This window comes from Myotis lucifugus, unplaced genomic scaffold (genome assembly GCF_000147115.1).
Source record: "Myotis lucifugus unplaced genomic scaffold, Myoluc2.0 scaffold_17, whole genome shotgun sequence".
In the NCBI taxonomy this organism is placed as follows: Eukaryota; Metazoa; Chordata; class Mammalia; order Chiroptera; family Vespertilionidae; genus Myotis; species Myotis lucifugus.
In genome coordinates this window covers 12445867-12466153 of record NW_005871065.1, presented here as the reverse complement: position 1 = coordinate 12466153, position 20287 = coordinate 12445867, and the positions used below count along the sequence as shown (strand labels likewise).

Here is a 20287-nt window from a genome sequence, read left to right as displayed (position 1 = left end):
TGAACCTGTCTTCATGCTGTCCTTGTTTTGAAAAATCAGTTTTGCTAGATGTATAATTCATTTTGCATTTTGAAAATTGTGCAAATGAAGACAAATGGCCAGGGAATGAATATGCTTGCTGGAGCAGCATTCCAGGGAGGAAGTTCAACAGAGAAATGGTTAGTAACACATGTGCCATGGCCCCCTGCTGCAGCACTTAGCTGCCCCGCAGGGACGGGCTTCAGACTCCAGGAGACGCTGGGATCCCAAGGACTAGCCTGGGCTAGGATACAGGAGAGCTAACCTGCGATGGAACCTTGAACCGGCATGTCCAGCTCAGTTTTTGTGGCTGTGGGTTGGCCTTACCCCTTTCCTGGCTTGACTGGGGGCTCTCTTGGCCTTGCATTTGGGTCTGTAGGATATGGCAGGATGGGGCAGTATTTGTTGTATCCATGTTCATGGTTAAAAACCACCAGCCCTTTCTCTGGTAGATTAAGACACTGGGGTCCTAGCCGTGTGGTTGACCAGGACAAGACCATCACAGGTTTCTTTGTAGCTTTTGCACAAGGCCACCTTCTATTCTGAGAGACCAGCCTGCAGTAAACCCATATAATTTAAGTTTAATTGTTCCCTGTAAGTAATGTCTTTTCTCTGTCTGCTTTTACTATCTCTTTGCAGTGTTTTGATGTTTGTTTATATAGGGATGTCTTTCTATTCATCCTGATTGGGGTCCTAAAGCTGAAATAGTTTTGGAACTATCTGGGGCCAAGCCTTTAGCTCTTGGAATACTGCTTTTCCTTGTTCTTTTATGCCTTATAACTACTCTTTAATATTTATTTTTCTGTGTTGTATTGTGAGTTATTTAAATCCATCTTCTAATTTACTAATTTTCTATCTAGTTGCCTAATTATCTATTCCATTATTTTAAGTTCAATTATTGTATTTTTACATTTCTAGTTTTATTTGGGTCATTTATAACTGCCTGGTCATTTTTTGTATCATTTTTTATTTTTCAATTACAGTCGACATACAATATTACATTAGTTTTAGGTGTACCCCACAATGATTAGACATTACATAACTTACTAGATGATCATTCTGATAAAAGTGTTAATAGTGAGCATTTTACATTGAGCTCTAGCAGGTTAGCCGATGATTCATTCTTGTTCATGGATTTTAAAATGTAGAACGGGCCAATAAGAGTTGCTGGTTACGATATTAAACTGGTTCCTGTTCTTGTTATTTTTAATTGTGAGTTATTTTTCTTTTGGTTCAGATTTTTTTAATGAGCAATATCTTATTTCATGGGTGTAATTTCTTCTTTGTAAGGATATTAATTATAGTCCTTTAGCCTTTTCTTCTGTTCTCTACATTGTCTTCAGTCCTTCAAATTGTGTTCTTCTGCTTGTTTTGGTTTAGTTCTTTCATGTTAGAGGCTGGTGATCGTGAATTGTCCATTCATATTGAAGTGTGAAGTGTGTAATTCCATGTCACTCTGGGCAGGCCTTAGCTGTTGCTCTTCTCTATGGGACGATGTTGTAGAGAACCTGGCTCTTTCAAAAATCCATAGGTCTTTTTTCTCCTGCTATTTAGTTTTTTCCAAAAAACAACCCAACAGACTGCTGCTGGAAGTTATAAAGTAATGATTATAAATACGAAATCTGACTGGCTATTTATTTATTTACTTTTGGCATAGCCAGCTGGTCTGTGTCCTGTTTTTTTGTTTGTTTGTTTTGCTTAATCACCCTCTTTTCTCTCCATAGCCCTGCTTTCCCTGTGCTGATGTGTAGTTTGAAGCCTCTTGTTCAATTTTTCTATAGAAAAACCATGTGCCAGAGTGCGATAGGGATAACCATCAAGGGAGGAACCTAGACCACTCCTCATTCAGGCTCTGCGTCCTCCACCCCATGCTTCATCCTGCCTCCTTAGGACTGAAACCTGCAACTTTGGACTTTCTGGAAGACCTGAGACTGGTCTTGGTTTTCTCCTAATTCGGACCTTCTCTGGAGGCATCTGCTTTTCTGGTTTCAGATCACTCCTGATTCCTCCTCTCTGCTTTCCATTTCTTACTAATTTGTTGAGATCTCTCATCTGCTTTTATGTGTCTGTAATTTTCTTTAGTCTGTGGGTTTTACCATTGAAAAAGTGTTTTGTTCCCCTTTTTAAAGTGGAGTTTCCAGAGGAAACAGAAATAAATGTTTCATCTAAATATCTTCCTCCATCACACACCAGACCTTCACGACCCATCTTAAGTCCCTCACTTTTCCTGAAAGCTTTTCCCCGTAACTCTAGATGCTGTTGGTATTTCCTGCTTCTTACCATAAAACAAACAAAACATTTGTTTGCAGTTCTTTGTCATATATTTGTTTCTGTGGCCATACAACTAAATTTGTACTTTTCCTTATCACCTTAATTTGTTTTTAAAAGTTTAAAGCACTCAAAACTTTAAAAAGAACTATATCTTGAATTCCATTCAGTTCAGTTTACTTATTTATTAAACACTCATTGTGTACAAAGCGTTAGATTGGTTATTACAGGGGCTATTGTAGGAGTAGCAGGATAAATTCATCTAATCACAAGTCTTAATGTTTGAGGGTTTCTGTGTGGTGGGGAAGAAATGGGGAAACAGGATCAAAACTCCTCAGGTGGGAAAGCTCCAAGTTTTTTCAGGCAAGAATAAATTTTATGTCATGAAATTTTGGGTTTTTCTAAAGAAAAAGTAAATCTGCCTGGTAAAATATTTATTTATTTATTTATTTATTTATTTATTTATTTATTTATGGCATAGCCAGTTGGTCTGTGTGTTGTCTCCTCCCTACTGGATAGCGAGGAATGTCTGGCATATAATCTACCCTTAATAAGCATTTGCTGATTTAATAAATGGAAAAGCGCTTTGGCAATGGATGCTTTAAATATTCTGCTTTCTTATACTTAAAAAAAAAAATAAACATGAGGTATCTTCCTGCCCCTCAATCTAGGTTTTCCTTGCTCCTTCTTAACTTGGAGGAATACTTCTTCGAGCAGCATACAGCTCATCATATTCAGCATAAGGGCAGTCAGAAGGAAAGGTAAGGAAGATTTTGGTATCTCTATGGATTAACAAACCTTTCTGTTGTCTGATGTTTTTAAAATTAAATGTATGATCATGGAGGTTTTTTTCATCCCTTCGTTCGTATTGGGAACATAATGAGAAGAGGGGGGTTTATAAGTTGTTGTCACACTTCGAATATTTTCTAAAGCTAAGAATCAGTGTGTACTAATTCCTTCAAGGTTGTGAGTACCTCAGATCAACTGGCTAGGGCTCTGATTCATTCCATCACTTTTTTCTTGATCCCTTTTGTACTTATACACTCAATTATTTGGGTTATGGTGTTATAAAGTAATGATCATAAAACACAGAATGGTATAAAAATCAGTACCTTCAATTTTAAAAATGTTCTTTAAGAAATTCTGGATAATAAACACAGAGGAATGATAAAAATTTCAATCTCCAATGAGTAATGGAGATACATTCATTAGGTAGATGCAAATTACAGCTCTTAGGTAAAAACATTTATTTTGTAAAAGTTTTATTGAGACACACACACACTCATTTGTTTATGTATTGTGTGTGGTTGGTTTCCTCTACAATAGCAGAGTTGAATGCTGTGAGAGTTGAATGCATATGGCCTGCAAAGGAAAAAAATATTTACTATCTGGCTCTTCATAGAAAACGTTTGCTAACTGCTGATATAGACAGAATCTTCAATGGCTGCTAAACCAGCAGGTGAAAAGCTGCTGAGAAATTTTATAGTGGATACGTCAAGGTTGACATCACCTGAACCCACCGAGCCTCCTGATATGGAGTACATGTGCACTGCCTCTGAAGCATTCTTGATAGTCCTTAAAATTGCTTATAATTATGGATCAAATTTTTTCCTGAATTCCTACATATCCCAAAGTCACCATTAAAAGCACTTTATGAGATAAATTCAAACTGTTTATAATTTTTCCATTATGATAAGTAAAAAAAATCTCTTACATGGTCAATTTTATATATTTAGTGTTGCCTTCTGAATAGTTCTTTTAGATATAGGGAATTAAAAGTCAAAAGGATTTACTAGAGACAGGGTAGAATCAGTGTGTCTTAGGGATCAGTTTTCTGATCCTCATTTCCTTTCAGTGTAGTTGTGAATTCCAAATGACATCATACAAATGAAGTGCATGTGACAGAGCTCACCAAAATTAGAATACATGCAGGTTTTGTTAACCTCTAGGAGATGAGGACAATTATTTTGCTATATTTTTCAACCTTTCATACCCTTCTCTTTAATTTTGTTGTTGATCTTTTATTAGTTGATGCTTTAGCCAACTACTCTCTCCTTAAAATGTATTATGATTCTTTTGTGACTTTTGTTAATGTTCACTAATAGTAATCCTTTGTACTTTTATCTCTAGGAGAGTCAGAGGCTCCTTAAAAATATGTTCAAAATCTGTTATTTTTGAACCAGATGCGATATCCCAGCCCATCATTAAGGTAAATGCATTGTAAAACATAGAGACATTTCTATTCTTTGTGTATATGTTACCTTTGCTTATTTTTACATTTCTCTCTCGATTTTATCCAGATTCCTTTGAGAGATTGTATAAAAATAGGAAAACATGGAGAAAATGGAACCAATAGACATTTTGCAAAGTATGTCATCATCACTAACTGTTTGATTTCATGTCTGCCAAAACAGTATATATGTTTAATAACTTTTATCTGCATTTTAGGGCAAAATCGGGGGGGATTTCACTCATTTTCAGTCAGGTAAGAGTAACATAGTAAATGTTTTGTTCTAATCTGAATGAACACTTTGCTTGTGTGTGTGTGTGTGTGTGTGTGTGTGACTGTGTGTGTACGTGTGTGCGTGCAAGCGCGCACACGCACATGTGGGCTTAAGCATAATTAAATTATTTGTAGGAATCTCAAATGGAGGTCGTTGGAATAAATGTTTGAATGCTTTTGAATAATCATTGAGAAATATATATTTTAAAAGATGTGATCCCTAATGAGATCCTTAATGTTTACTAAGTGTGTGATAGCCTGCAGGCTTGTGGTTTCATCTTTAGGAGTCCTGGCCATGTTTGAGGGTTGAAATGAAAGGACTGTGGTTCCTCCTATGGCCTCCTCGTCATTGAGAAGGTGGAGGCCAGCACACCACTTACATGATCTCAGCCTGAGGCACGCTGGCAGCCAAGGCAGTGACTCGGGATGTGTAACCTTGTATAATTATGACGCTTGGGGTCATGACTTGCTATTCATTCCAAAGTCACTTGATATGCATTTATGCACTCAGCACTGTGTCTAATACTGGCAATACAGAAATAAAGTGAAACAGGGCTCTTCTCCTGTTATATACTTAATTTGTCTGTAGATATTTGAAAAATTGGAAATAAGAATGGAGTAGAGATCGTCTACCACTTTCCTTTGCCTCTGACTTCACCTTCATCTTTAAAATGAAAGGGTTAGAGGAGATCAATGTTGCCTCAACTATCAGTGAGAGCCCTAGTTCCTTGAAGTGTTCAAAGAAAAATCTTTCTGTGATCAAGTAAGTGTAGGAAACGCTGTGGGAACAAAGACACACAGACTCGGGACTTGACTCAAAAGCCTTAACATACAGGAGTGCATTGAGAGTCCAGGAGGCGAATGGTTAGGGGCAGAGGGTGCTCCCAGCGGTTTTCACATCGCCAGAACCTTTGATCATGGAACACTTTTTCATGTCTACTGACGAGTCAGTTATAAAAGCTGGGAGATATCAGATTATGTGATTTTCTGTATCTGTATCCATGATTCCATTGATTTCAAGGAAGAAAACATTTCACAGGCTACCTTGGACTTTATGCTTTGTAACTGGCATATATGAAAAACAGTTACAGCCATCTATTACTCTGGGGAAGGAACACCATTATTATTAATTCTGGGCTGCCCCTGTGCTCTCCTTACTTCTACAGTATCATTCTGCATCTTTGCCTTATTCTAGAAGGTCTGTATCTCAAAAGGAAGAAGTACTTTCTTGGTTTCCGCTAGAAAAAAATACACATTTTGGTAAAATTTTAATAACTGGGCTTAGAAATAAAGCCCCCAAATCCTTCCACCTATTTTTAATAGTTTGTAGAAAAGGTCTTATATTAAACAAACTCAAAATCAGCTTAACACTAGGGGGTGACTAGGCACAAGCTACTCTCTCAAGTATCATTTAAAGCTTCCTGGTTAAGTACACAACCTAGAAATATAACTTTTATGTTTTTTATTATTTATTAGGTCACAATGTTTCAGGAACACAATAGTCTCCCCTTATCTGTGAGGGATACATTCCAAGACCCCCTGTGGATGCCCGAAACAGCAGATAGTACTGAACCCTACATATGCCGTATTTTTTTCTATGCATCATATGCTTGCACTTAAAGAAACTTTACAGCTTCATTTGGCATCTCTGAATTGTCAGCATCGCTGCTCTTGTGCTTTGGGGCCATTAGTAAGTGAAATAAGGGTGACTTGAGCACAAGCACTTGAATTCCACGACAGTTTTCTGATAACCGAGGAAGCTACTTGGTGCCTAAGGGTGGGCAGCATGTACCGCGTGGCTATACTGGACCAAGGGGCCATTCACGTCTGAATGGTGTGGAGCAGGAGGGTGTGAGGTTTCATAATGCTCCTTAAAACAGCACACATTCTAAACTTATGAATTGTTTATTTTCCATTTAATATTTTCAGGCCAAGGTTGACTGCAGGTCATTGAAACCGCGGAAAGTGAAACCTTGGAAAGAGGGGGTGACTGTATGTTAGGTCCCTTGGATTTAGAGAGTTTGGCTTCCAAATGTTCTCTTACTGGCAGAATAAAGAGGGTGTGTGTGTGAATAATAGTTGTAATTCATGCACCCTGTTAGTGTCATACTCAAGGTTTTAGAGATATAGGGAAGAACAAAATATCTGGAGCTCCTCTCCCCTTGGATTTTACTTTTCATGAGGGAAAACAGACAAGAATCAATTATCTTCTATAATGTCAGGCAGCGATACATGTCATGAAGAAAATGAAAACGGGACAAAGGGATAGAATATGACAAGGGACACGTGCTCCTCTGGATAGAATGGTCAGGGATGCCTAGATGAGAAGGTCCCTCCTCTCAGAAGGCGTGAGGGAGCGAGCCCTGCGACCATCATAAGAAATGGTGTTTGGGGGCAGAGAGTAGCCTGGGAGAGGCCCTGAGATGTGAATGTCTCCGGCAGCTGGGAGGCGGCAGCTGGGAGGCGCAGTGAGGGTGTGGGTGCAGCCTGGACCGTGGGAGTCAGAGTGCTGGGAAGGGAGGTGAAAGCAGTGGCAGAGACCAGGTCACGGAGGGCCTTGGGGCCAGTCAGGAGTTAGACTGAAACACCAAAGAAAAGTCCCTAGACAGAGGAGGGACGCGATCTGACTTGTGTGTGTGTGTAGATCTCTCTGGAGGCCAGCTGGAGGATATGCTGTTGGGGCGAGTGTGTGTGAAGCAAGGAGACCCATTGGTGTCAGAAACCCGGCGTTTTAGAGCAGGATGGTAGCAGAAGAAGGGCGAGGTGGTCAGATCTGAAGAAAAAACTAACAGGTGTGCGCTGGGCTAGTTGCAAGTGAGAGGAGAATCGTCAGGAATGACTGGCGAGGTGGGTGGTCGTGCCCTTTGTTGTGGTGAAGGAGCAGCTTTGCTTGGAATGTGACCTCTCAGAGGAGAAGTCTGGCAGCATTTACTAGTGGAAGCACCGGTCTGGGCTTCAGAGAAGCTGGAGGTCAGCAGGTTCCAGATTCCTTTCTAAGCCCTGGGACTGGATGAGGTTTCCCAGAGACAAGTGTGGGCAGAGAGGCCTGGGAAGGCCCTGCCGCTCTCTGTAACCTCAGAGGCAGGGGAGAGAGAGAGAGAGAGAGAAAGAACACGCAGGATCAGAAGGAAGACCAAAGGAGCAGCGGGTGAGGTCGGGAGAACCAGGAGCAGGTGCCTGGGGAGCCAAGTGCAGCTGCGCCAGGGAAGAGCCATCAGCTCTGTCACATGCTCTGGGAAGCTGGTCCAGGGCGCCCTGCGGAGGGACGCTCGCTGGATTTGGTGACGTGGAGATTTTGTGCATCTTCTGTGACCTTCCAGGAATGTTCTCAGTCACATGGTCCGGGTGGAAACCTGTCCTGGGCCCAAGAGAAAGTGAAGTGGCTCTTGTATAGAGTTTTACCACAGAAAGGAATGGAGACATGGCAAGGGGATGTGACCCCCTGGAGAGGCTTTTTTTTTACTGTGGTTTGTTTCCAATGGGAGAGAGTGCAGTGTATCATCACGGGAGCAAAGTGAATGGCTGCTGGGTTGGGGGGGGGTTCATATCTGGCCCTAGGAGGGTGCCTGGTCTGGGAGCCGGCAGACCCTCCTCCCCAGCAGGAGAGAAGGCAGGCAGAGAGGTACCCGTGTGAGGACATTGCTGGATCTGGCAGATGGTGTTGCTTGTTTGACACAGTTACTAACATGCAGGGTAAGGACAGGTGGCCGGTAAGAACACGGTGCGACCAGATCGCCTCCAGGGAAGACAAGTTTCTTGGTGGTAATGAATGTATTTCATGCCCAGTGATTTGTTTTACCCGTTGTTTTTTTTAGAAAACCGGTAACTTCCTTCACCTGTCTGCTTGGTTACTTGGTACCAGTGATGCCTTGTTGCCTTGATGCATTTCTTTTTAATTTAATATTTGTTATTTTAACATCAGAATCTTAAAACTGCACTGATATTAATGTAAGTGATTTTGGAAAGTGGAGATTGTGTAACAATGATTTAAATTCAGTTCATAATTGAATTTATAGTAATGTATGACTATGAAAAATTTTATTTTACAAATATTGATTTGATTTTCTCAGGTATATTTCATTAAAGAACACAACATTGTTGCACCATATAAAATAGAAAGAGTAAGTAAAGCTTTTTATTTATTCCCAGGAATTAATATAGTGCTTTTGAACAATAAGGTTTTGTAACTCTGTTAACATCTTTATTAAAATATAATAATAATGGGTATTTCAAAGCTTGTCACCTCACAGTTATGACAAAATTACCCAAGAGAATCACAGATTTTAGTCCAAGAGATTTCAATGAACTTTTTGACTTAAAAAAGTATTTAATAGATAAAAAAGAGCTTAGGTTATTAGAATAGAAATTGAAATCAAACATACATCATTTTTAAGATTACTGCATATTGGTGAGAATTTATTTTTTGAGAAATATGGGTTTTAATACCCTTATTTGAGAGCTCAGTAATAATTTATAAATTCTCTTAATTGGGTGGAAGCTATGAGTAGACTTGAATACAGTATCTGTTAAGTAAGCTTAGAAATTACATTTAACCATTCTGTGTTTTATTTCATTCCTTATGATGCAGCTTAATGTATAGTAAAGGGATAATTTTACCAGGACCTGGCGTCAGGGCCAGTGCTCCTTATGCTGACACCTCTGTGAATTAGGAAAAGTCGCCCTCTCTGGGCAAACACAGGCTGATCTCAGGCCAGTTCAGGCCAGCCCGCAGTTTCTCAGCCAGCAGCCTGTGGGATGCATGAGCTACGTATGTGGTGGCCTTTGGGTTTTATAAACAAGGAGTAGTTCATGCACCAGTTAGTCCAAAACTACAAATACTGAGATGTAATGAGGTGGTGCTGTTGGCATTTTGGGCAGGATAGTGCTTTATTGGGTGGGGCTGTCCCTCATACAGCCTATTCCCACCCACGGAAAGCCCTAATACACTGTTTCCCCCATTGTGTGTGGCACCACACGCCCCCCTCCCAAGTTGAGAACCACTGCCTGGGGTGCTCCCCCTCTGAAGGCTCTCCTGATAGCCACCTTGTTGTGCAAAGCTGCACTCCGGCTGTGGAAAAATTAGGTCAAAGGAAATGAGTGAGGTTGAAGCAAAGAAGTCTTTTATTCCGATGTGAATTAGAAAGCCAAGGATCCTCAGATTTAAAAAAGGGGGGAGGTAGTGACATCAACGGTGATGTCGGGTAGGAAGCCCCAGACCCTTATTCCTGTCATGGAGAGACTTCAACAACCATACACGGACCAGTTCCCTTCATGAGCAACTCAAAACCAATGAAGAGCCTGCTGCACCACAGGTCAGCCTCACTGAAGCTGGCAGGAAAATTGGTAGCGCCCCCAGCACAGTGCCATGGGACTGAGAGGCAACGCCCAGCTCCCGCCTTCTCCTGGGGAGGGAACGACAACCCTGGACCATATGTCCACTGTTCTGACTTCGGGGGCAGCTGCCTGAGGGACTGGCTTCTGTCTTGCCTGCCTTGGAGCATTGACAGTACCCAGCCTGGAACCACTGAAAGCAAGAGTGCGTGGGGCATCACGCTGCTGCCCCCGAGGCCCTGAGGTCAGCACACAGAGGCCTGTGCAGCGAAGCAGACTCTCCCTCAGGGGCAAGGCAAAAGGAGAGCATGGGACACACAGAATTAACCATCACAACATATAGGCATCCCACCTCAATATGTGCACCCACACATATGAAGCCAACATTGACAGAATTGGAGGGAGGCATTGACGGCAACACAGTCATAGTAGACTTCATGCCCCACTTCAATAATGGATAGAACATCCCGATAGAAGATGAATGAGGAAACGGAGGACTCAACACTATCAGCCAAATGAGCCTAACAGACACATAGAGAACATTCTTCCCACCAGCACCAGAATACACATGCTTAAGTACACGTGGAACATGCTTCGGGGTTGATCACATGTTAGGTCACAATACAAGTTTTCTGTTGATTTTTAGAGAGAGGGGAAGAGAGAGAAACACTGATGCAAGAGCACAACATTGATCTGCTGCCTCCTGCACATCCCCCACTGGGGACTGATCCCTCAACCTGGACATGTGCCCTGACCTGGAATCAAACCGGCAACGTTTCAGTGCATGGAACAATGCCTAACCAACTAGCCGCCCTGGCCAGGGCCGAAACAAGTTTTAATGAATTTAAGAAGATTGAACTCATACCAAGTATCTTTTGCATCCACAATGAAGCAAAACTAGAAATCCATAGCAGAAGGCAAATTCACAAGTATGTGGAAATTGGCGCTCTTGAGCAACCAGTGAGTCAACGGAGAAATGTAAAGGGAAATTTAAAAATATCACAAGACAAACAAAAAGACAACATATCAAAACTTACAGGATGCAGCAAAAGCAGTACTAAGAGGGAAGTTTATAGTGATAAGCACCTACATTAAAAAAGAAGGATCTCAAATGTTCAAATCTAACTGTATACCTCAAGGAACTAAAAAAAAGAACAGCAAACTAAGCCCAAAGTTAGCAGAAGCAAGTGCAGAATAAATAGAGCAGTAAATCCGATGGGCCCTGCTCCCCGGAGCTCTCATTCTGGGTGGCGTGAGGGAGGACACACCAGGCGGATGCATGTGGCCTTCAGCCAGGGATTTGCAAATGCTCTTCACGCGAGGGTTGGACATGCTTCATCTCTTCCTCTGTTTTTATCCCTTTCTCTTCTTGGTAGGGCAGAATGGAATATGTCTTTGAATTGGATGTTTCAGGGAAAGTGGAAGATGTTGTGGAGACGTTGCTTCAGGTAAGCCAGTGCCTAACTCAGGCATTTACTGGGCTGAGAATTCAAAACAAACTCAGGCAGAAACTTAAAAATTTTATATGTATACATCTTACTGAAACCCTAATCTCTTTTATAAACATGAATCAGATTTACTTGATGATGTTGAATTTGAAAACTGTATATTAGGAAGAAGCCATACATACATCAGAAGCGATCTTAACTGTTACTAAGTAACAGAATGCTTGCTGTTATTTCATTGCTTCTAAGAAAATATCTTTATATCGTCTGAGAGAAAAAATAAATTCATGTATATTTATAATATTGTAGCTTCACAGAGCATCCTGCCTTGACAAACTAGGGGACCAAACTGCTATGGTAAGAGTTTCTGAAGATCTGTATCTTTATTATGAATTAACTTGTATTGATTTTTACTTATAAATACTTATATCCATACTTTATAAATGGTTCTGTTTTCATAGATAACAGCTATTTTGCAGTCACGCTTGGCGAGAACATCATTTGACAAGAACAGGTAAGTGTTTAATGATTTTGCTTACTGGTTATAAAAGCAGTGGACATCTTCATCTGTTTGCCTCGCTCAGCATGGCCACACTGATGCTGTCATCCTCCTCACCCCACACCTGCTTATCTGAGGGAATGGCCCACCTCAGTGCAGGAGCCGGGTCAGGGGCTTCCTCCACTCTCTCCATCCTGGCACCTGTCAGTCAGAAAGGCCAGTAGGTGACCTAACATCCTGTCTGTCAGCTTGCCTTTTCCCACTGTTACTGCCTCAGTCCAGGCCACCATCACCTCCCACTCCGAACACTGTGACAGCTTCTAGCCTGTCTGCCTGACACCAGTCTTCCCTTCTCCAATCCCCTTTTCCCCACGGTACCTATTGTACTTTTAAAATATGTTCTTCTGCCCCAGCCGGTTTTGCTCAGTGGATAGAGCATCAGCCCATGGACTGAAGTGTCTCAGGTTTGATTCCGGTCAAGGGCATGTGCCTCGGTTGCAGGCCACTGGGGGCAGCAACCAATCGATGATGCACCTCTCTTCCATCGATGTTTCTCTCTGTCTCTCTTCCTCCCCTCCACTCTCTAAATATCCATGGAAAAATGTCCTTGGGTGACAATTAACAAAAAATAATAAGTTAAATAAATAAATAGAATATATGTTATTTCTAAAGAATGTACTTAATTGTATCACTGGTTTGTTTAAACTCTTCAAGACTGCCCATTGCCTTCAGGGTAAAATCTTAATCTTAGTTGGCGCACAGTCCACTTATGTTCTAGTCCTTGTTCACGACTTCCAGTCACTGCTTGCTCTTGGGTTCCATGCTCCAGCTCTGCAGTGCATGCAGTCCCTGAGTGAGCCACATGGTCTCTCCCCTCCGGGACTTAGTGCGTGTTCCCTCCGCTAAGAGTACTCAGCTCTTTTGCACCTGGCTAACTCTTTCTGATTCTTCTGATTTTAGCTTATCTGTCAGTGTTTCCAGAAAGTCTTTCTTGGCCTTCAAATTGTGATAGGTACCTTGCAGAGGTATCCTATGGGGCCCAAGAGACTACATTTTTATTGGTCTAATGTGGGTTTTTAAAATTATTATTGATTCTCTTAGCTTTTCTAAGTGTACAGTGTATTTTCTGAAAACAGTTATACTTTAATCCTAACCTATTCTCTATTTGACTGTCTAAATAATTGACAGTGGGCTAGTCGAGAAATCATCTTTATTTGATTAGTTTTACTGTAGTAAATCCACAAAAGAATGTACAGTTGACCCTTAACAATGTGGGAGTTAGGGGTGACAACCCCCGCATAGTCAAAACTTAACTACTCATAGCTACTGTTGACCCAAAGCCTTACTGATCACATGAAGTCGATTAATGCATATTTTGTACGTTATATGTATTATATACTACACAATAAAGTAAGCTAGAGAAAAGAAAGTGTTATTAATAAAATCATAAGGAAGAGAAAACACATTTACAGTATTTATTGAAAAAAATCATTAGTTAAGTGGATCCTTGTAGTTCAAACTGTGTTGATCATGGGTCAGCTGGACTTCAGAACTGACATTCACGTTATTGTAATTGTGTATTCATAGTCTTATGAAGTGTAGTGTGAAATAAATGCTACCTATTCAAAAATGGCCTATATGACTATGAAAGTAGGCCTTAATGACAGAAAAAATAGAAAATGTTGGTAATTTAAGAGTAGTTTCTACGTCAGTTTATTTTAAGCTTATGGGTTATTTGGCTTCATTTCTCTGTCTTTCCTTCTGCAGTACATAACCTCACCTGTTTTTTAAAAATTGAATTTTCATTATACCATTTAAAAGAATGTCAGTTTTATTTGTGACCGATTTTTGTGATGCTCACCAAACCCTCCAGTAGAAGCAGTACTGATTTATATTACCATTTATTTTGTAGAAAGTCGGTATTTAGACAAATCTTATGCAAAGTCACACTGTAACTCTCTTAGGTAAAGTTAAACCTAGAAAGTAGATCGATTTCTGATTCCTTTTTTTTTTTTTTGCTTTTGCTGAAATTATCAGGTTCCAAAGTGTTTCTGAAAAGCTGCACATGGAATGCAAAGCAGAAATGGTGACCCCTCTGGTGACAAACCCCGGACATGTGTGCATCACTGACACCACCCTGTATTTTCAGCCCCTCAATGGGTACCCGGTACGTGACGACTGCAGTGCAGGTGGAGACCCCGTTAGCACTGGGCCCTTCACCTTACGCTCTTTCCTGTGAACTTGACCTCACCATCACAGTGTTCTCACATTTTGGTGAGGATCAGAATGACCTCCCCGGCCCCTCCCCCGCCTGTGTCTGTAACAGGCTCCCTGAGGAATCTGGGTGTGAGCTCTTCTGATCTGTTTTCCTTTCGGGGTCACTTGCTCTCAGTGCTGTGAAAAGAAACCCTGCTCCTCCGACTTTAATAGAGGGTCATGAGAGCATTCTACCTTTCTACTCGGAGGCACTTCTGCAGGAGACAAATGAAATACATTAAGATTAAGAAGAAATGTTTTCTGTATATCTGCTTACATATATGCCTGTGTTGGTACTTCTTGTTTTTCCTTTATTACCAAGTCAGGAAATCTGAATCTTTCCCAAAAAGGCAGTGGGAATGGTCCTGGCCCCGCCAGAGCAGGCGCACACAGCGATGCTCAGGGGGCAGCTGCAGGGCGCCTCTGTGGCGGTGGAACTAGTCTCCCTTTCACAGCGACGTTAGACTTCCTAGGCCGATAAGCGAAAATAATGCAGATCTCCGCACTACATGTTATAGAGATGGGTTGCTTTATCTAGATCTAGCCCCTTTTGGGAGTGGCTCACTGAAGGAACAGAAATCCTAATATGCTCTAATGGTGCCATTGGACCATTTAGCAGGGAAGTTTAAAGAACAGGAGTGTCTCCTGCCACAGGCTATACTCTGGAAATACTCCAGGCTGGTCAGTCATTATATGGCACTGAAACTTCTAATACTTTTCTAAGTGAAAGATAATGCTGTAATAATTCTGTCCACCAGGTGGTGGGGCACGCTTGCCAAACCCTCCAATAGAAGCAGTACTCATTGCTGATGGGCATTCTCTAGCCATGCAATAAAATTGGCTTACCCACTACTATTATCATAGCTCAGGGTCAAAAGCTTTTGGAAAAATATGAGTATGTGCCATAGCTTCAGGATTCATAGTATGAGCATTGATCCCTTCCACTCAGAAATAGGAAAAGAAACTTGTCACCTTTTACCCAATCTCATTGCCCTTTCTAACCTCATTCATCTCTTACTAGCATTTTAAGGTTTTAAAGAAGCAAGAAAATTACCCTCCTTATGAAAGAAAAAGTTTTGAAGCCCTGCTTTATACTATAATTGTTTGTGAGCCTTAATACACTATAGTTTTTAAGGAGACAAAAGACAAGATTCTAAAATAAGATGAGTGAGGACTAAGGAAACCATTGCCCTATAAAAGAATAGCAAAATTCCCGAGAGGTTATCTATAACCAATCCTCCTTTTAAAAAATGTTTTTATTGATTTTTAGAGAGTGAGGAAGGGAGAGGGATAGAGAGAAATATTGATGAGAGAAAAACATAATCAGTTGGCTGCCTCCTGCACACCCCCTTCCTGGGGATTGAGCCCGCAACCCAGGCATGTGTTCTGACTGGGAATCGAACTAGTGACCTCTTGGTTCATGGGTGGATGCTCAACCACTGAGCCACACCAGCCAGGCTCTAGACCAATCCTTTAGCATTTTATAACACTTAATCACCTTGCGATAACCTGAAAGATGGACGAATTACCATATTTTTGGTGCCGAATGGAGGTAGGGAGACTTGTCCAAGGTCACAAAGCAAAAAAGGGCAGGCTGGAGTGTTAAACCAGATACGCCTCGTTTAAGATCTCCCTTTCCAGTTGTTCACCTTGTAACACATCAGGAAGGCAAGTCTTGGTCATTTGATTCCGCTTTCTGATACTAAAGATCAACTTCTAATTGTGTCAGAATGTTGACCTTTGAGATAGTCTTTTTACTTTTACAGAAACCTGTGGTCCAGATCACACTCCAAGACGTCTGCCGCATTTACAAAAGGAGGCACGGCCTCATGCCTTTGGTGAGTTCAAGTGGAATGTCAGTTCTAGGTGAATGATTGTCCTAGTTTCAGTTTAACCAGTGAATTATTAATGTATAATAATACACTGGGCAGAGGCTCAATGCAGGAGCTGCCCCCTGGTGGTCAGTGAACTCCCATGGCCAACCTCCCACGGCCAGCCAGCCTCCCACAGTTCCTCCCCCTGGCCGGCCAGTCCTGATCAGCCCCAATCACTGGCCAGGCCAAGTGATGCCACCTGTGCACAAATTTGTGCACCGGACCTCTAGTTAATGTATAAACACCTATGGCCTGTCTGAGAAGTGTAAGTATGCTGTATTGTAAGTAAGTGGACTTTGGGTCATGCTCTTTCTTTTGGATGAGCTAGAAATTTATAAAGGAATAACCCCTTTCTCTTCACAAGAAGGCTGCCGTGGGGAATGTTTTTGGCTCTAAGAGCAAGAGGGATGGGGTGCACTGCCTTGAGTTCCTCACTCCTGTGTACTCAGAGTTCCTGGGGTTATGCAAGGATAATCTATGCAGAGCAATCCAGTGTGACTTGCACCGTTTGCTCATAGCAGCTAGATCTCAGAGTAAAATTCGGAAGCTAGTACAAAATTAACTCTTCAGTGGGTCTGTAGTGTCTTTGGTTAGCTTAGAGTAATTCAGCCTTCAGCTTGGAAGGGAGAGAAATGAACAAAATAACCTACCATTCCCCTAGGGAGGCATATGTCCATACTTATGTTAGTCTTACATGCTGACCTTGGAAACCAATCCCCACATAAGGCGTGATTCCAGGGTGTTTCAATTTGACATCAGTATAAATTCATTTGTTCTTCTTTGAAGATTAACCAGTCACCTGGTAGGTAGCATTACCAAAGCACTGTTGCATATTAAGCTCCTCATTTTTGTTTCATATTTGTGAAATTTGCCTTTTCTACCTATTTAACTTAAAAGGATACTCTTCATTTCTAGTGCTAATAGAGAATTATGGACGCATACTATTGAAAATCTCCTCCTGTGGGTATAAAGACACAGTCAGAAAAATAGTAGAAATTGACATTAAGTGTCTTCTGTGTACTGGGCAATTTATGTACAATATTTTATTATCATGACAGTCCCTGTGAAGTAGATGATATCCTATTTTATAAAGAAATTGAGATTCTAAGAGTTAATTTCCTCTGTTCCTTAACTAGTAAATGGTAAAAGCCTGTATTTGAACCAAGAACAAGTCTGCTTTTGTCATTTGTCTATTCCTGTCCTATCTCAGGCTTATCAATACAACATTCACAAAGCTCATAGTTTTCTTAATTACTGCAAGTCGCCCTGCCCGGTGTGGCTCAGTTGGGTGGGCATCGTCCTGCCTGTTCTATTCCCAGTCAGGGCACATGCCTGGTTGCTGACTCAGTCCCCAGTAAGGCACGTGCAGGAGGCAGTCTCTCATCAATGTTTCTCTCTTCCTCTCCCTCTTCTTTCTTCTGTCTCTAAAATCAATAAAAACATTTTTAAAAAAATAACTGCAAGTTATTAGTTGAATAGCTATTCAATTATCGGTTTGTTAGATTGGCATAATAATTTAATTATAATAGAAAGCTAAACATTTATTTTTGAAGATGTGTGAAGACATGGATCAGCCAATTTTGAATTTCAAAATACTAAATTCACAAAAGGTATTATCAATAAAAAATAATCAACACTAAAAGGGATTTACAAAATTTAAAGATACAAGTCTTGTTCTCAGGAAATTTATATGCATATGCATTGCTGAATCAAATTTAAAGCTGGAGAATATGAATACAAGAGCTACAAGTTAAAAATGTAGATGTTTAATTGGAAGGCTTTTGTGATTGTATAGCTTATATTGCAATTGTAAGATTAATGAAATGCTACTTGTTTTATTCTTTTCTTTCTGAATTTATAGGGATTGGAAGTGTTTTGCACAGAAGATGACCTGTGTTCTGACATCTACCTAAAGTTCTACGACCCTCAAGATAGAGATGAACTCTATTTTTATATTGCCACATATCTAGGTCTGGTGTTCACCCTTCATTGTTCTATTCGTATGAAGGTAGTTCAACTCCTAAGTAACCAGGATAGGAAATAAGAGAAGGAAAAAGAAAAATGCTGGATCTAGAATCGCCTCTCTGTGGTTCTACCCATTGCTTCTTCATAGTAACTACAGTTGGCAAGATGGCATTTTAAAAAACTAAGGGAAACATAACTGAATTTTGGTAATAATAGTTCATTGTGCATTTTAAAAACTTGATAAAAATATTTAAATTTTTTTGGATTTTAACAACACACAAATTGAGTGGATTATAAAGACTCCACTTAATTATTTCTATGTCCAGTCATGTCTTGTATTAGTTTATGAAAACCACGATTCAGTTCCTTAATGTGAGAGGCAGTGAACTCTCCAGTCATATGTTTGGGTTCATTAATTGTGGCCTTAATCCCGAACCTAGAAAACAACACAAAAGAAACACGTGAACCTCGAGGCTTAATATAGTACCCATGGGACTGAATTTGCTTTTAATTAATATTTCCTCAGTCTTGCATGGAAAGTGTGAATTTTCCCACCCTTGTTAGAGGGAACACCTGTATTTTTCTTTTCACGCGTAAATATATTAATTTGTATGGCTGACTGTAATTATTCTTGTTTACAAAGTTGCTAGATGACTAGAATAGAATGATTTCTAAAAATAGATGTTGGGATTTTATTAATACCATCTTAATTTCGTTTGCTCTTCTGGTGTACAGTGAAGCCATTTCTGAGATCTATAGCGAAAACAAACTGTACCCTACTTTTATTTTTCTTAAAATACATTTTTTAAGAATGCATTGAAAAGACTACACTTAAAGTAGCTAGTGTTTACATGCTACGTAAAACTTAGCCAATATCTGCCAGCTTCAGTGGTGACCTTGTGGCCTGTCCTCCTCAGAGCACCACGTCGCGGAGCGCACGGCCGAGAGCTACACGCTGCAGTGGCAGCGCGGGCACCTCTCCAACTACCAGTACCTGCTGCACCTCAACAACCTGGCCGACCGCAGCTGCAACGACCTGTCGCAGTACCCGGTGTTCCCGTGGATCATCAGCGATTATTGCAGCTCAGAATTGGGTAAATGCCTCAAAGCTACTTCTTAAAGGAGAGAAAAATATTCTGTTGTAGAATTACCATGTGATCTTTGAATAGATTAGAACCCATTTTAACTTTATTACTAAAGATTGCTAGTTGTCATTTCAATGTTAATATAAGTTATATGTGTTTATGTTTTCTCCATTGTCTCTTAATTTTCTTAATCCAAAAAATAGTACTCACATTCTTAAAGGACATGCCCAGAAAATATGCTTATAATTTTTAAAATTCTTTATTGTTTAAAGTATTACATATAGTATTACATACGTCTCCCTTTTCCCCGACTGACCTCTCCCTAGCCACCCCCACCCCATATGCATATAATTTTAAGCCATATTATCATTACTATCTACAAATACCAAGTTTTGAAATACTGTAGTTTTTCACTTTGAAAATTGTCTCAGATTATCCTATTTTAAAATTTACATTAAAATGTGATTACCAAACTAATAACTATTCATTATATGACATTTAGAATGTACTAAAATATTTTTTTAAAGGAAATAAAAATCATCAATTATTACATTACTGAGAGGTAGCCATTTTAATTTTGTGGTATATGTACTTCTCTCAAATTATTTTAACAAAAATAGTGATTGTATTGTGATTTTATGTTTTAATATTTAAAAATTATATATTGTGAACAATAAATTCCTTTGGACAGTTCACTTATTGAACTCTGTACTTGAAAGAGATAACAGATTTTCTAGGAATATGATAATTTATTTCTCTGATAATATTCAGGTCCCCAGTTCTCAAATTATGCTTGTAATTCAAACTTACAAAGTAAATCTTAGTAGAAGAATAATGGGCTTTTAAACTTTGTTTTTATTTATTTATTTATTTTTTGTTTTACTTGGAATATAGCTTGTTTCAGTAGGCCTTTTTTAAAAAAAATCCATATTTATGATGTTTTCAAATTGGAAATCACTCTTGAGTGGATTTTGCTAAATTAAAACTCAAAAGTTCTCACCTTTACAGCTGTATAAGTAGCTACCAGAAATACTGTAATTCTA

General features: G+C 40.1%; 1 protein-coding gene across 4 annotated transcripts in view; it reads left to right on the top strand.

The window, feature by feature from the left end:
- Positions 1 to 2913: 2913 nt before the first annotated feature.
- NSMAF (neutral sphingomyelinase activation associated factor) overlaps positions 2914 to 20287 on the top strand; it is a 42231-nt gene continuing 24857 nt past the window's right edge. For 3 of the 4 annotated variants that reach the window (XR_002828359.1, XR_002828358.1, XM_006085314.3), the window contains exons 1-12: positions 2914 to 3047; positions 4417 to 4495; positions 4587 to 4654; positions 4735 to 4771; positions 8860 to 8910; positions 11497 to 11568; positions 11875 to 11922; positions 12027 to 12079; positions 14102 to 14231; positions 16087 to 16158; positions 18056 to 18164; positions 19077 to 19253. Coding sequence is in view for 2 of the 4 variants with exons in the window: in XM_006085314.3 (XP_006085376.3) it covers positions 2929 to 3047; positions 4417 to 4495; positions 4587 to 4654; positions 4735 to 4771; positions 8860 to 8910; positions 11497 to 11568; positions 11875 to 11922; positions 12027 to 12079; positions 14102 to 14231; positions 16087 to 16158; positions 18056 to 18164; positions 19077 to 19253 (1015 nt within the window). In the remaining 2 variants the exon portion in view is untranslated. The remainder of the gene's footprint in view (positions 3048 to 4416; positions 4496 to 4586; positions 4655 to 4734; positions 4772 to 8859; positions 8911 to 11496; positions 11569 to 11874; positions 11923 to 12026; positions 12080 to 14101; positions 14232 to 16086; positions 16159 to 18055; positions 18165 to 19076; positions 19254 to 20287) is intronic. The other variant, XM_023750987.1, reaches the window with a different exon arrangement.